Source organism: Notechis scutatus, chromosome 1 (genome assembly GCF_049901735.1).
Source record: "Notechis scutatus isolate UNSWTSFEM ecotype Mainland chromosome 1, rNotScu1.2, whole genome shotgun sequence".
Lineage (NCBI taxonomy): Eukaryota > Metazoa > Chordata > Lepidosauria > Squamata > Elapidae > Notechis > Notechis scutatus.
This window is the reverse complement of record NC_142009.1, coordinates 121,778,220-121,795,586: the sequence shown is the minus strand read 5'-3', so window position 1 is coordinate 121,795,586 and position 17,367 is coordinate 121,778,220. Positions and strand designations below refer to the sequence as shown.

General features: G+C 34.9%; 1 protein-coding gene across 1 annotated transcript in view; it reads left to right on the top strand.

The window, feature by feature from the left end:
• Positions 1-12,960, top strand: part of COL19A1 (collagen type XIX alpha 1 chain) — a 47,844-nt gene extending 34,884 nt beyond the window's left edge. The window contains exons 30-31 of the mRNA XM_087950889.1: positions 7,703-7,780; positions 9,995-12,960. Coding sequence (XP_087807015.1) covers positions 7,703-7,780; positions 9,995-10,131 — 215 coding nt within the window. The 3' untranslated portion in view covers positions 10,132-12,960. The remainder of the gene's footprint in view (positions 1-7,702; positions 7,781-9,994) is intronic.
• Positions 12,961-17,367: the final 4,407 nt, after the last annotated feature.

The following is a 17,367-nucleotide window of genomic DNA, read 5'->3' as shown; positions in this document are numbered from 1 at the left end:
AGGGCTTCCAATATCATTCCTATATGCATATTTTTTAAAGCATTCAAACAGTTTCAAAGTTGGGTAAAACTATACAGGTAATAGCTTTCTAAAACTTTTAAATCTGTACTATCATTTTCTAGACTAGACCAACCAATATATTAACATTTGTTTAGAAGTCTGTTTTGTTGTAAAACTAATTAGTGCATAATCTTAATAACTGATCACAACAGTATACTGATATACTCCTTTTATTAATTTACAATTATTCTAACTGAATAATTGGCACCAGAAGATAGGATAGTTCTAATAATAAGAAGATTATCTCATAATGAGTTATTTGAGTTTCTGTTCTTAGGGATCCAATGTGCTATAAAATATACACAAATTAAAGTGTCACCAAAATGAAAAAAACTGTAAATGTTACAATTTATTACTTTTCCGGTAAATTTAACTACATACATATATTCTTGTAATTAGATTTGTGCAGTATATAAAGAAAACTTAGCAAGAAATTCTGTAAAGCGACATGTTGATTAACTAAAAAAAAGGAATGTTTATAGTTTTCAGTATTATATTACATTAGTCTCAGTGAATCAGTGAAAACAAACAATATTGCCATTTTAGATGTACAAACAAGATATTTAGAGTTCACATTGTAAAACTATGATTGGGGTAGTAGATATAAACCCTATATAAGTATAGGTAGTTTTTAATTATTATTTTTTGTTAGTTTGGTCTGCTCGAGTCAGAGCAAGTCAGACTAGAATGAAGAACATGAAAGCAAAGCTGAAGAAGTGCGGAACACAAAGCTGTAAGAGAAGAATAATGGCTTAGAGACTGAGAAAGAGCTCAGAATGAGAAGAACTAGAATGAAAAGATCACACATTGTTACAGAGGACTAGAAGTTTTTCAGAATATGGCTTGCTCCTCAACAAAATATGCAAATTCTTGTAAATAATCAACTTGAATATCTCTGCTGCTAGATTGTTTAACCAGGATGCACAGAGTGAATAGCTAAAGATGTTTGTTAAAAAAAAATGAAAACGAAAACCAGCAAACCAAGATATAATGTGAATGATTTCCCACTGGCATGTGAAGAACTAGAAACAAGGCTTCTAGTCACAACAATAATAAAAGCTGCTTTTAGTGTTATATTTGTAAAGAGATCATTGCAAAATATCTCTGAGTGTAGCATATTACCTCATTGCACCAACCCTAAATCAGCCATGCTTTGAACAAAATGTGTACTTTGAATTATATCCAGGTGTCACCACACAGTAAACATTTCAGTAATTTAGAGGTAATGCTGCAGTTGAAAATTCAGCCAAGTCAGGTTCATTTACTTCCAAAAAGATCTGGCTTGCAAGATCTGCTTCTCAGAAAAATACATCTACCACCAATGTTCCTTTCTTTAAATGCCTCATTCATTCTTCTACAATAGTCCTCAGCCTTTGGGGCTAAATAGCATACTGGGAATATTGAGCATTTATAGGAGCACTATTCCAAAATGGCTGCTGAGGGGTATTCCTGTTCTCCAGATAGTAATTGAGTTCACACAACCTCTTACAAAGCACCAATTTATCAAATTATTACTTGCCAAGCCCTCTATCCACTACCTCATGAGATGTTCTGTAGCTTCCAACTAATTTTTCTCCGCTCACCTCTCCCATTTTGGATATTCAAGGTTACAACTGTAGGACTACCCAATTTGAGCTGCTAAATTCCAGATGGCTACTAAGAGTTCGATACATCTTCCCATACTTCATAACATGGGAGATGAGGTTGTCATTTTTTTAGATTCTCCACAGAATATTGAAAGTGACTAGAAGCCAGTAAATTCAAATTTTGGCCAATCAGAAGTTTGCAGTAGCACTAGGCTGGCAATATTGAAATTGCTTCAACTCTTTTCTGAATGAGTGAAATAGTGTTTTCCAATTGCTTCTCAACAGAATATCAACAGAATGAAAGATTCAATTATACCATTTGAGCAATGGAATCGGTATGGAAGGTGAGGCTAGAAAGAAACAGAACTTGTAGTATGCCCAACATCTTCTTGTATTCAGTATTCAAGCAGGATAGCTTCAGTATTCAAGCAGGATATTCCTATCCCACAATGCACCTAGACAAGAAGACACTATAGACACTAACATGCATTAAAGGAATAACGTCAGTTATTAAGTGAGACATTGAATAAAATATGCTTTGCAAAGCTAAATAATAATCTAGTTATGAAGGGTAAATTTTAAAGCTGAAATTCCTATATTGTTTGGGGGGGGGGAATGATAATCATGTGGCAGTCTGTAATTTCATTAACCCTGGTTTTTATATAACTGAGGAAGTAAAGAAAATATAAAGAATTTTCCTCACAAGTACAAGTGATTCTTCCTTAACAACCACTCATTCAGTGGCCATTCAGACTTCCAATGGCGCTGAACTTACAGCCAGTCCTGGGAGTTCCATCCATCAGGGCATCCCACAGTCAGCCATTTGCAACCTTCTTTGTTGGCTTCTGACAAACGAAGTCAATAGGGAAGCTGACAGGAGGTCGCAAATGGCGACCAAATCTTCGCTTAACAATTCACAGTAATTTGTTTATTGATGTCAACCAGGAATACCAGAATTGCTATTGCTAAGCAACATCATCATGTGGCGTCACACTTTACTGCACTCCTTAGCAATGTAATTTCCATAAACAATTGCATTTGTTCACAGAGGATTACCCATAGACACTTTATATGTGCTTTTTGTTGAAATGTAAATAATGGATACAATTACTACAAAAGTTTTTTTTCAATGTAGCAGATAACTGAATGGATTTCTAAAACATGTCTCAGTGGCTCACTTTTTTTAACAACCTTGTTCTTGCCTAGTTTCATGCACTCATATGATATATAATATTCCTCAAAAGATCCCCACATTTTAAAGATAAAATACCTCCTAAAGAACAAATTCTTCAAAAGATATTCTGAAGCCTGAATCCCAATCATAAAATTTTCTCAGTAGAAAGTACCTTAATGTAAATGCATCTTGTCCAATTATTAAGTTAAGTAGAAGGCAGAGCAATGGATTGTAGAAATATAGCCTGTTTAGTGATAGTTTTAATCTATTGTTCTGTCATCAAACTGGAGGACAAGAGGAATATTTTCTCAAATATGGAGAACTCTAATGTACTATAGATTTCCCGTTCAATAAAAATATACACACACAAATGTTATATATGTTAAGGCAGATTTTGAGTGAAAGATGAAACATGCCAACTTTTCTATTTAGAAGGAACAGAAATGCATACATCAAAGAGAGAAGATTCTTTTTAATGGCCATGAATTCCTACCCCTGGCATTAGAAGGTGTTCTAGACATTTCTAACAATTTTAATGTTTCTTGTCTAGTTTAGAGGTTATAGTACAGTGTCCACGGGCACCATAACATCTGCAGCAGTGGTGGAATTCAAAAAAAATTACTAGCGGTTTTGTGGGCTTGGTGGGGGGTGGGATGGCTTGGTGGGCATGGCAGGGGAAGGATACTGTAAAATCTCCATTCCCACCCCACTCCACAGGGAAGGTTTCTGCAAAATACCATTCCCTCCCCACCCGCTTTCCAGCTAACCTGCTTTCTAGCTCCGTTCTCCTGTGCAGGGCAACAAAAGAAGACCCAGCTGATCAGCTGGGACTTGGGAGGTAGAGAATAGATGGGGGCGTGGCCAATCAGAGGTGGTATTTGCCAATTCTCCAAATTACTCAAAATTTCCGCTACCAGTTCTCCAGAATTGGTCAGAACCTGCTAAATATCACATCTGATCTGCAGCCCTCCTAGATGGTACTAACTCATCCCAAAAATTTAATGAAATATAATATTCTAATGTCCAGAATCTTGCAAGATAGCTTGGAAAATCTTTTATCTCAAACATCACTCAAAGTTGTGCAACACTGTTGGTATCTGAAAAGATTGCTGACCCACCTGTAAGTGAATAGGGAACCCTACACCTTTTAAAGTCTTCTAAATGGGAAACCTAAATTCTAATCTTACAAAAAAGCAGTACTTTTGTTGTCAGTAGGACTGAAGATTCAGGTGTACAGTCTAAAATTCACTGATAATTAGAGAATGATACAATATCTTATTGTCAGCATCCTTTTTTTTTTCAAGCATTCCTGCCTATGTTTGTCTGCTTGGACGTCTACTCATCCAAAGAAGTACTGTTTATTTAAACAGGTTTTGTATTCTCCTCTAAACTTCCCAAATGCTGCCAGGGCTAACAATGTGATTGATTAGTGGAGTATTACAACTGTATCTTTACAATAAATCATAGTTAACAAATAACTTGTTTATGTTTCATTATACATTAATTGAGAGAATTTTAGAGTTACACCTTGTTTCACTTGAGTTTAAAACCTTATAATAACACCATAGTTTTCGCAATAAATTTAAAATGTCACTCAGGTAGACTGTGAAGTTAAACACTGGAGGTTTAATAATTACTAAAATATACCTCATATTTAAAATTGCTATGTTAATGACAGATATAGTTTTGGATTGCTCTTGAATGGTGTTCTCTTACAATATTTAAGTGTTTTACTTACTGTTTTGTCTCTATAAAATAAAGTCAAAATTTACAAATTGTTGATGAAATGTTTCATAAATGTTTTGTTATTGCTCAATAATGTAAAAATATTTTATGTAATTTGGATATGACTAATCATTGGGGGGGGTTAGATTTCATAGTCATAAATTGTGAATTGACTCTTATATTCATGTCAGCAGAAGTTCTGGGTTGCCTTATTTCTTGTTTACCTAGGGTTCAAAATTATTGTTTAATTTCCTTATCCATGACACAATCCAAGTGATTGAAACCTAAGAGGATATCTAAGGGAGAGGGAGACTTTTTTAATGCATAGCACCAAGTCTGCCCATGGGTGGGGGAGTGAAAAAAGTGAAGCAGAATTTCAATCACAAGGCCATGGCCAAAATCTAGGCTTTTTTCATCCTTCCTGAAGATGCCTCCTACCACTCAGCAGGATTGGTTTGGAGTATTATTTTTATTGTAAAATAAAGGAAGGTAATATAACAAACAACAAGCATAACATATGCCCTTGCTAGAAAGTGTAGTGATTGAAATAAATTACATACCTTTCCAACTAACATGTTTATTAAATTAATCATGGTAATTGGAGGACATTAAGAGTTCTATTCAACAGGACATAGTTTTCCAGATATGAAGATATCCCATTTCACTGTCAGTTTGTTTTTTAATATATGTCATTTTCTAAGCAGTATGCATGCTTCCTGATATGCTTGTTTTGTTGAGGTAACAATAATTGAAATCACATTTAACCAAAATTGTGTTATTCTAATTCCCTTCATCTGACAAAACTAGAACATTAATCTCATGTTAGCACTAATATTGACATTAATCTCATGCCTGCACCTCAAATGTTCACTTTGCTGAGAAAAAAATCAGCTACAGGCTTTTGATGTAATTCTTCATTTTCTTGAGCCACTGGCTGGATTCACCTATCTACGCCATGATATGACTTAGTTTTGGTTTAGCAAATATGTGAACTATGTCCTTTGTGAATCATGATTTATGTCTTTGCATGATGCTGAATTCAAATATATGTTGTTTACTCAATCAATTGATAAAGGAACCATGGCTGTTCTGCCAGAGAGTAGATGGGTCAGCTAGCTTCTATTGGTCAGTATCCAGCATGCTACATGGATGCTGCTTTCCAATCAAAGTCAACATGTGTTTTCTGAATATATTGCTAAAGACATTTGTTTTCCTTATTCAGAAGCAAGCAGAGAAGAATCTTGGAAGGAGACATACATCTTTGTCAATTGTGGTCATGCTCTTTGATCAGGAGCATCACTTTGAGCAACGGTGAACAAAGAGTTAAATCAGTCCTAAATTAGGCCCTTTGGTCTCACACACACACACACACTCATACACACACACACACACCAGAAGTAATAACAGACCTCAGCATTTTCAAATTCACAACTTTTAGTTCAAATATGCCTTTCTGACCATGTTATCATTTCTTTCAATATATATTTCCTCTTTAGTATTGTTGTGACAACCCATCTAAAATTGTGTGACTCAACAGTGTGAACTGACACTGCATTTGGAAATAAGCAATTTAGAATTGATTTCTCTCAGCTATCTGCTATATCTGTCTTCATCCTTTGTCCTTTAATTCCCTTAATGTCCCTTAAATGCCTTTGATGCCTGACAGTTTTTCAGAACCATTGATTAGTCTTCCCATTTTCTGGCAGTAGAAGATGGAATTTGTTTTAAAATCCTGCTTTTTCACAAAACCACTTTGTATCTCAATTATAGCTCTTACAAATATCTGATTCGAGTTTCATAACATGGATGAATATAAAGAGGCACAATTGTCTATATGTTTTCCCTTGATTTCACTGAAGGTATCTGAAACTTTTTTCTTCAGAATTGCTTATACAACTTCATAAGGTGAAATCTATTCATATAATTGACTTCAAAACTGGAGTTCAGTCATAGGGAACAACCAGGAGGGCCTTTTTGTCTTCCTCAGAAACAACTATTTTAAAGGCCGCAAATCCATTCAGGCCTACCAGATCTTTATGAACATTCTCCACATCTATCAAAATGGAATTCTAATATTCCCAAGAAGAAAAAACAATGCTATTTATATCTCAAAGAAGCGGCTTCCCCTCCTGTTTTATTTTTAATAATTTCCACATGTATCAGTATTTTAGATATAGCAGCCTTTTCCAATTTATCACACCATGGCTGTTCTGCAGGACAGTAAATGGGTCAGCTGGCTTCTATTGGTCAGTATCCAGCATACTATTGTACCTACATGGATGCTGCTTCCCAATTAGAGTCAAACTATGTTTTCTAAATGTATTGTTAAAGACATTTGTGATGTGCTGGGATTGTCCCAGAATTTTTACCTGGTATGGACATGAAATACTTCAGGAAGGTTCCAGATCAAGGAAAACTGATGTAGGTAGTCTCTATACTAGTGCAAACTTAAATTCAGATCCCCATGTCCATGTTGTGGTTAGGTTCTTATATTGTGCTAAACTATCATGATCTTATGGTTTATTGTGAACTTAGTGCAGTATGTGAACCAACTCAATACAATATCTGAATAACCTTGAATTTTTCAGCAACCTTCACATATAAAGCATGCAATGGCTACATCATTCTGTAATTATCCGTTCCTTGATAAACTAAGTGCATATACTTGAACCTAAATTTCCTGTGTTTAGATAAAAGCTATATTTTATCCTGTACTTGGTTTGGCAGCTCATTGCTGCTGAAATCTCAGTTTGCAAGCCATATCATAATATGTCCTGTGCTCAGCACTTTTAATGATATCCTAAACTTACCGCAAAGTCGTTCAATTCCCTGCCAATTCCCCATGAAACTTATTCTCAAGTATTAACAGACTCCATTGTTTCACCTTCCACTGCATCTTCCGGTCTTCAAGTACACATTAATCCAAATCAGGCAAAATTAATGCCAATAAATGGTTAAATATACCTAGCCAGCACTTTTATGTCAACCTCTGCTCCTCTCCACAGGAAATTTTCGGTGTATAGGAAGTATGTAAAATATTGCTTAAATTTCCTGCATGGGAAGATAAGTTAAAATGCTCATTGGGGAAAGAGTCTAACAAAACTTTAAAGGTGTCATTTCAGAACACTCTTATTCCGTTTGTATTTATCTTCTCTAGGCTACAGAGGACAAAAAGGTGAAAGAGGTGAGCCTGGAATTGGCCTGCCAGGTGATCCTGGCCCACCTGGTCCTACAGGTAAAAATAACTCCTCCTATTCTTGTTAATACAGCAAATACTGTATATATATCTACATCTATATCTATATCTACATATCTATCTATCTATCTATCTATCTATCTATCTATCTATCTATCTATCTAAGTTTTCGCGGGTATTTATATGTATGGTATTCAGCTTTGTTCGGGTATTTTCCCACATCATTATAGTTGTGCTTTTAAAGTTGTAGCAACGTTTTGGCAGAATCTCATCTGCCATCATCAGGCTTCTGTATAGTGTTTGTCTGTGAGTCAGACGTTCATAGCCGTTTCAGTTTTAAATTTGGTGCTAGCCTACTGCTGTGCCAGAATGGTTTTTTCTTCATCCTGCTTGGTTGGGAGTCTTGGTCTGTGTTGATTGGTCTTGGAGTTTGCTGTGTGCTGCTTGATTGGTGTTTCTAATATCTTCTGTCTGTTTTGTAGCTTTTTTTGTCTTGATGGGCTGGCAACATTGGTTTTCCTGTATTGGAGGCTTTTAGTGCAGCTTGGCTCCGAGTAAACGGACGGCTATCATTTATTAGGAAGCTGGGTTTCACCTGGGTGCCTGGTTGGGGTGTGTTTGAGCTGGAGGTATCGGGGGAGGGTCTGTTTGTGCCCAGGTATTTGCCTGGCTTGTGGTGTGGAGATTTTTTTGTTTGAGAGTGCAGGCTTCCAGATAATTGACAGTCTGGTGGAGTCATCTCTTCTATTCATGCTTTAAGGTCTTTTTTCAATCTCTATGGCTTCTCTGATAATTCTGTAGCTGGGGTTTTCTATAGTGGCTAGGGTGCCACCCACAAACCCAAACTATGGTTAAGCTACATCAATGACACATTTGTTATTTGGCCCCATGGAAAAGAAAACCTAAACAATTTCCGAACACACCTAAACAGCACACACCCCAAAATCAAATTCACCATGGAAACAGAAACAAACAAACAACTACTATTCCTAGATGTACTAATGTACAAAAAAACAGATGGCACACTAGGACATACCATATACCAGAAGAAAACACACACCAACCGCTACCTCAACACCCAATCCCACCACCACCCAACACAGATAAACTCTGGGGTCAAAACACTAATTGCTAGAACCAAACACCTGGCAGACAAGACACACATAAAGACTGAACTATGCACCCTGACTAAAGTACTGACAGCCAACGGCTTCCACAAAAGCAAAATCACTGGCTTGATCCACAAAAACACGCTGAGACATAATGGAGACCTAGAAGATGAACAGACCTATGGAACAGCTGTCTTGCCCTACATAAGAGGTACTACAGACAAAATCAGTAAGATACTACACAGGCATCACATCAAGACTGCCTTCAAAACAGACAGAGAAATAGCAGCCATCCTAAGATGAAATTGACCTGGAAAACCAAGGCATATATGAAGTCCCCTGTGCATCATGCCCTGCCACATACATTGGACAGACCAATAGAAGAATAAGTACCCACCTGGATGAACACAAAAATGCAGTAAAAAAGCTGGAACCCACTTCCTCATTAGTCCAACACATGAAAGCCACAGGTCATAGCATCGACTTCAATGGCACCAAAACCCTAGCCACTATAGAAAACCCCAGCTACAGAATTATCAGAGAAGCCATAGAGATTGAAAAAAGACCTGAAAGCATTAATAGAAGAGATGACTCCACCAGACTGTCAATTATCTGGAAGCCTGCACTCTCAAACAAAATAATCTCCACACCACAAGCCAGGCAAACACCTGGGCACAAACAGACCCCTCCGATACCTCCAGCTGAAACACACCCCAAACAGACAGAAGATATTAGAAACACCAATCAAGCAGAACACAGCAAACTCCAAGACCAATCAACACAGACCAAGACTCCCAACCAAGCAGGATGAAGAAAAAACCATTCTGGCACAGCAGTAGACTAGCACCAAATTTAAAACAGAAACGGCTGTGAAAGTCTGACTCACAGACGAACACTATACAGAAGCCTGATGATGGCAGATGAGATTCTGCCGAAACGTTGCCACAACTTTAAAAGCACAACTATAATGACATGGGAAAATACCCGAACAAAGCTGAATACCATCCATATATATATATATTCAAAAACAACTAAATTGAGTTGCCCTGTAATGCATAACTTCTGAAATAAAAGTCACGACCCACCACTGGATCCCTGACTAAAATTAACAAGGCTAATTGCAGTTTCTTGTTTGTTTGTTTAGTTACTGGTATGCAAGGCCCACATGGAGCTCCAGGAGAACCAGGTGAGCAGGGAATACCTGGCCCTGCAGGAAGATGCAATCCAGAAGATTGCTATTACAAAGTTTCTCAAAGTCAGTCCCGAACAACTGGGAAATGAACAGCTATTTTGGATATATTTTAATTCCTCAGTTATCTTTTCCTCACTTCTTCCCCCATCCCCTTATCAAATTTTGAAATTTAAGTTTTAAACTATTGGTGAATTTCTGTCTACGTTTATTTTACACAGCATCTCAATGGAACATTTCGCGTCCAGATTAAGCCAATACTGAGATGTTGTTTTCTTGAGTTCATTCCATATGTTTATACTTTTAATGTATTTTTCTTTAGCAAAATGTGCATCATGATGGCCTGTTGACCTCTTAATGGTTTTTTAGTTTATGAGGGTTTTTTTAATGAGTTTCTTACTTTTACCTTTAACACAGAAGCCATATTTAGTTTACTTTTGTTGCATGTCTCCTTGCAGTTCAATCTATTAAATGGCAAATATAGCTTATAATATGGTACAATCTTGAAGTTTTTCTAAAGGTTTGGTTAAAAATCTAAGTAGTGACTGGCATTTTCCTTGCTCCTGTCACCATAATGCAATATGGTAAGATCTGAAAGGCTTTTTTGAATTGTGTCTACATTTCTAAATGACCTAAAAGACTTTTGAGTAAGGCTACTGTATTCAGGCTGCAAATTTGGAACAACTACAAGACAGTAGCAAAGTGATACAGAAAACTCTAAGTCTAGCAATACTCTAGGTATTACAGATAAGAGCTAACATTCTTACTTCTGAGTCTCTCTCCCATTACTTGTTACTCAGGGAAAAATATTGTAAATTCAGACAGCACATAAGTAAACTATGGCTTCAGTTATATACTCACATTATAGAAGCGAGTTGTAAGCATGTTTTTTAGATTTTCCTCCCTATAAGAAACTGCTTGTAGGATTTTCCCTGCATATGTGAAAAAAAGCCTGATTATTAGAAACTAGTTTAGCTCTCAGCGGGATTGCTGGTAATAACTTGTCCTAGTTAAAATATACATTTGCAAGCTTATACTCTACAGGATGATTATAGTAATTATAATACTGTGCAAATCCAATCATAGTATCTATAGTCTATAGTCCTGTCAGCTCCACTTGATAGACTAGACCAGGAAATCAATGCCACAAGAAGCCTGGAAGTATTATTTTATTTTTATTTATTTATTTATTTGATTTGTCAATCGCTTATAAGATAATAGGTATAAATATAAACATGAGTAAAAATACAGGGAATAGGTATGAATAAATGGGGACAATAGGACAAGGATGGGAGGCACAATGATGCAGTTATGCATGCCCCTTAGTAATCTCACTTTGTTTTTTCATATAACTTTATTTTAAAAAAAAATTAAAGGTAGTAAAAATTTTAAAAAGTAGTAGTAGTTTTTGTTGAAGTTAGCTACAGCAACAGAATTTTTGGGTTTGATTCGGCTCTATCTTTCCTTCTCCCTACCCTCACCAAATCAGGGAGGTGTTTGCTTAATCAGCTTTTAACTACTATCTTGTTTTCCAGAACTTTTAAAAAAATGTTTCAGTCCCCTTTGCTTAGGCTATGGTTTTTGCATATTTCTACTATGGTCATTTTTCTTATTCTCCACAAATCCTTCATCAGGACATTTCATTGCCTCCAGCCAACATGCAAGTGTCCTGCTTTTTATAGACAATAGAGTATTGTTCACCTAGAGAACAAAAGAGTATAGAAGATTGCACAAATGTAATGAATTTTCAAGGTTTATTGTAAGACAATCAGGACTTTAGCTTGGGTAAAATTCTGACAGACTCAACAGAGAATTTCTGCAAGTAGCTGTAGTTTGGAAAGAAGTATCTATCATCTTACATCTTGATCAGCGATATTTGTTGGACTCCTTGTTTTGTTGGGTGGGGAAGGAGAAAAGATGTTCAGAAGAGTAGTGAAACATCAGCAATCCCACTGAGCTCATATATATTGACATAAGATAGGCTAGTTGGCAGTATAAACAACCTTTATCTGAAAAATTCAGGGATTGAAGCAGATTCCGATTTCATTTATCTTGAGGAGAAATGATTGTATAAAGTGAAGTTAAATAAAACTGTTCAGCAGAGATATATAGTAGCATTAGATAATGAATATAAAACTCTAGGTGAAATATTCGATCCAATTCTTTTAGAAATTTATAATGAAGGACTTTCAGAGGCAAGGCTACTAACGTCGTGGAGAGAAGCGTATATTACATTAATACCGAAAGAGGGTGCAGATACCACCTACATAAAAAATTATAGACCAATCTCTTTATTGAATGCCAATTATAAAATATTCATGAGCATAATGGCCAATAGATTGAAAAAAAATATTGAGTAGAAACATACATCCAGATCAAAACAGTTTCCTACCAACAAGGCAAATAAAAAACAATACAAGGACAGTATTAGACGTCTTAGAGTACTATGAGGTACATCCAGAAAAACAAATTTCATTAGTTTTTCAGGATGCTCAAAAAGCCTTCGATAAAGTAAACTGGCAATTTATGATGCAACAAGTAAAGGAGATGAAATTTGGGGACAAATTTGAAAAAATGTTAGGGTCAATATACTCAAATCAAAAAGCATGTATAATAATTAATGGAGAAACCACAAATTCCTTTGAGATAGGAAAAGGAGTCAGGCAGGGATGTCAACTTTCACCTCTGCTCTTTATCATGACACTAGAAATTTTGTTGAGGAGAATTAGGCTGAATTTGGAAATAAAAGGATTAAGAATTAAACAAGAAGAATACAAGGTGCAAGCTTTTGCAGACGACCTTGTATTCTTCATAGAAGAACCAATAAAATCAGGGCCAAATTTAATTAAAGAGATAGAGTGATATGGAGAAGTGGCAGGTTTAACAATTAACAAAGATAAAACCAAAATGATAACAAAAAATTTAATAGAGAATCAAAAAAAGAAATTAGTAGAAGTAGTGGCTGTACAGATTGTTAAAAAAAATCAAATATTTGGGAATCTGGCTCACAGCAAGATGTTCAACAATAAAAGAAGATAATTTTGTAAAATTGGTACAAGCAATAAAAAAGGAACTTAGAAAAATGGGGGGAAATACAATTATCAATGTTAGGGAGAATCGCAACCATCAAAATGAACATCTTGCCAAAACTACTATTTCTTTTTCAAACTATCCCAGTAAAATTGGACAATTTTTTTTAATGAACTAAATAAAATTACCACAAAATTCATTTGGGCAGGAAAAAGGGTAAGAATAAAACTAAGCACATTACAAGGTAATGGATGCAAAGGTGGATTTGGACTCCCTGCCTGAGAACTATATTATAAAGCAACAGCATTAACGTGGATTAAAGAATGGGCCAATCTGAGAAACAAAAGAATTATAACTTTAGAAGGGCATGACTTGCAGGCAGGGTGGCATGCCTTCATGTGGAACCTGGAAACAAGATCTACTCTTACTTTAATAGACATGTAATTCGAAATTCATTAATGAAGATTTGGAAAGAGATCAAACATAGACATTATATGAAGATTCCAGGGTAGGTATCCATCATGGAGGCATTGATCCACCCCAATGCTCTAGAAACTGGAAGAAAGATCAGATATTACGATGTTTTAAACTTCCAAGGAATACTAAAGACAAATCAAGAACTTAGAGAGCAAGTGATGAAAATAGAGTGGTGGTCATATTTGCAACTTAAAACGAGATACAAAAAAGACATAGAAGAATTTGAAATTGAGGTAAAGCCGAACCAGCTGGATAAAATATTAGAGGAACAGATGAAAAATTAATTTCCAAAATGTATAATTACCTATTAGAATTCGAAATGGCAGAAGAAATAGTTAAGGGCCCAATGATTGCATGGGCAAGGAATGTAGGGCACAACATCAACCTGGAAGACTGGGAAAAAATCTGGAAACAAAATTATAAGGTAACAAAATTGGCAGTCTATAAAGAGAATCAATACAAATGTGTTACCGGTGTACCTGGCTAATATGTACCCAAACCTAAGTCCGCTTTGCTGGAAATGTAAGCAAAGAAGGAGTACCTTCTTCCACGCTTGGTGGCTTTGACCAAAAAGTAAAAAATACTGAAAAAAATCAGAATTTGGATAAAAGAAATCACAAATATTCAACTAGAATTTAAGGCCAAAATATTTTTATTGGGAATGATAAAAGGTGAAATAAAATATTTAATTCTTCATATAATCACTGCAGCAACAATTGCGTTGGCACAATGCTGGAAGGGTAACCAAATGCCAACAAACAACTTGATAATCAGAAAGGTTCTGGACTGTGCAGAAATGGACGTACTTACCCAAAAGCTAAAGGATGAGGTAGACTCAAAATATAGTACAGTTTGGGAAAAATGGTACAATTGGGTTAAGGATAAAAACCAGGGAATAAAAAGATAAGGAATGGAAAAAATAAAGTGGTTAGATTAAGAGTATTTACCAGAAACAGGAAATGAATATTAGAAAAATTGTTTTTGATTAGAAATATATATGTTTGATGTTTATTTGATTTGTTTTTCACATTGATTTCGTTTGCAACGAAATGTCTTATATTATGCATTGTATATCCTTTTTTAAATCTTTAATAAAATTTATTTTTAAAATAAAAAAAATAAATAATGAAGAGCATTGGCATCTGGGACTAATGAAAACAACGACTGTCCCCTGGATTAATTTCTATTTTAACAAATTAACTGGACTTTTTAGCTCTTTCAGGAATAGATTTATCTATATAAAAGTTATTTTTTTGAAAAAAGGAAGATGCCTAGGTGGAAATAGTAAAGATTAGTTGAAGTGTAGTTCCTTGTTGGTAGGATATCTTTTATATCTCATGTAAACAACTTATAGTAGTTGAGAACCATACTGGGCAATTTGTTGGTAGCTGCAGCCCATAGTAGAGTGGTTAGTGAAATAATTTGTTCTAAATTTGTTCTGAAGTTGTATCATTGTCCTGCTTTGATGGAGCAAAAGGACATCTATGTTTCAGTATTGCATGATGGACTGCTGGATAGCTGTAATGTCTGGCAGGATTTTGTTTGGGAGATGTTAAATTTGTTTTATTTAATTTTATTTAAATTTTTCTAGTGATTCCCAATTTAATTCAGATTTTGATTTTTTTTTATTTAAAAATTATTTTATTTAGACTTTGTTATGAGAATAACTATAAGTACTTTATTTTGGCAAATTTCTGTAAAACGACACATTTTGGAAATATATAAGGTAGCTAAGATTATACATAATATGATGCTTTGTGTATATTTTGACTTTTCACTGAGTGAAAAATAAATGATAAATTATTTAGCATTTTACATAAAAGTAAAAGTATAATACTTGAATTGATCAGAAAAAAACATTTATATATTTTGGGAAAATATGTTCAATTCATATTGCTTTTATTTTTATTTGCCTGTGTTTGGTAATTATATTTATTAGAAAAATCATTTGTTCAGGGTTTTATTAGGTGATTGAGATAAATGTAAGTTTTTTCTCTTGGTTTCCTTCCTGAGAAATTTGGCAATATGACTTTCCATCATCAATTGTTAAAGATATTATATAGCTTTATGAAAGAAACAGGCCAAACTCAAACATTGCTTTAAAACTTTCATTAATTGCAGTACACCAAGATTTCTGTTCTTATCCTTAAAATCTACATTTGTGTGTATATGTCAAATTTTAGTTCATGTTAACATTTTGAAGAGTGTATTGCTCTTTAAACCCAGATAACCTATTTTGTTTTTCTAGTGCCTTCACATGGTTTTTAAACAGTAAAGTTTATTCTAATATTTTATTAAATAATTGAGTAGCCTATTTTAACTGTGGCTCATGATATTTTGAGGCATGCATGTTTTTATTCTTTCTGTGCCACACAACAGGCAGCTGTAATAACTACATTTAAAGTAAAAAAAAAATCTTTCTCTACCAATAGAGTCAATCATTTCTGAAACTATTAAGTGATATTGAAACCATAAACTGAAATACAAAGGATGTATTTAGATAAAATGCTACAAATCAAACCTCAGTGGGGGGGGTGTATTTTTGTATGTATACAGCCTTTTAAACAGGCTGCAAGAAGCAGTGGAAAACTAGTGGATGTCTCTGGATTTAAGGTCTGTGAATAAGACTAAGTGACTGAATGATAGAAGTCTTACATTGGAGAATCCACAATTAATCTATTTTTGCAGATAGAATCAAAGCACCCAACCACTTAGTAAATTGTAAACATGGAAATTAGGACATTCAATTTAAAAATGGACTCCAGTAAAACTACACTCAATTTAGGAGTCTGTTTTCAGACCTTCTCTCTCTACCTCCCTCCCTCCCTCCCTCTCTCTCTCTCATTTCTTTTTCCACGTTTCCAGAAAGAAAGAATTACTATTACATTGGTACCAGTGGTGGGATTCAATTTTTTTTACTACTGGTTCTGTGGGTGTGGCTTGGTGGGCGTGCAGGGGAAGGATACTGTAAAATCTCCAGTCAGAGGTGGGATTTGCCGGTTCTCTGAACTACTCAAACTTTCTGCTACCGGTTCTCCAGAACTGGTCAGAACCTGCTGAATAGCACCTTGGATTGGTACACAGTATGTTCTTGAATCTGGAATAATTAGGGAAAACTTTATTGAAAACACCTCAGTTTACCCTATGATATCTTGCACTGATATCTCTCAGGATACACAAAAGCTGTTTTCTTCTCTGTTCCCTAACATTTTTTCTGTCTCTTAGCCAATTATGAAAATTTTGTAGCATGAAACACTCTTCCTTTTTAACTTATGAATACGATTTAATAGAGTTTGAAATCTATAAATGCATGTACAATAAGAAACTTCGCTAAATAACAAATAACCTTGTTCCAAGTTTCCTTTTTTTTTTTTTACAAGATAATATATTTATCATTGTTTTTCTTTTTTTTTTTCTTTTTTGGTCTTAGAATTAATGTATAAATAAGGGAACAATTCAGGCAAGGTTATATTCGTTTTTTTTTTCTTTAAGTCTCATTGTTTTCAGCAGAAGATAACTTAAGCAGATGCTTATATCTCCCCTTTGAATCAAAGGGATTTTTGATAATGCTTATCTTTGGCTGGATAATCCTCATTCTGTATTTTTTTCCTGCAGAATAGTTTGAATAAAATCACCATTTATTTAATGTAGCTTGTACATAGTAGGGTAACAAATCCTTGGGCACAATCTTGCCCCTTCCACATCTGTATTGTGTGTAAATGGGGCAGAATCCTTACTGGGTTTCTGTGGATACCCATTTTTTTCCACATTTCTTTATGGGAGCAGTATGTATTTCAATCTTCACATAAATGAAAATGTCT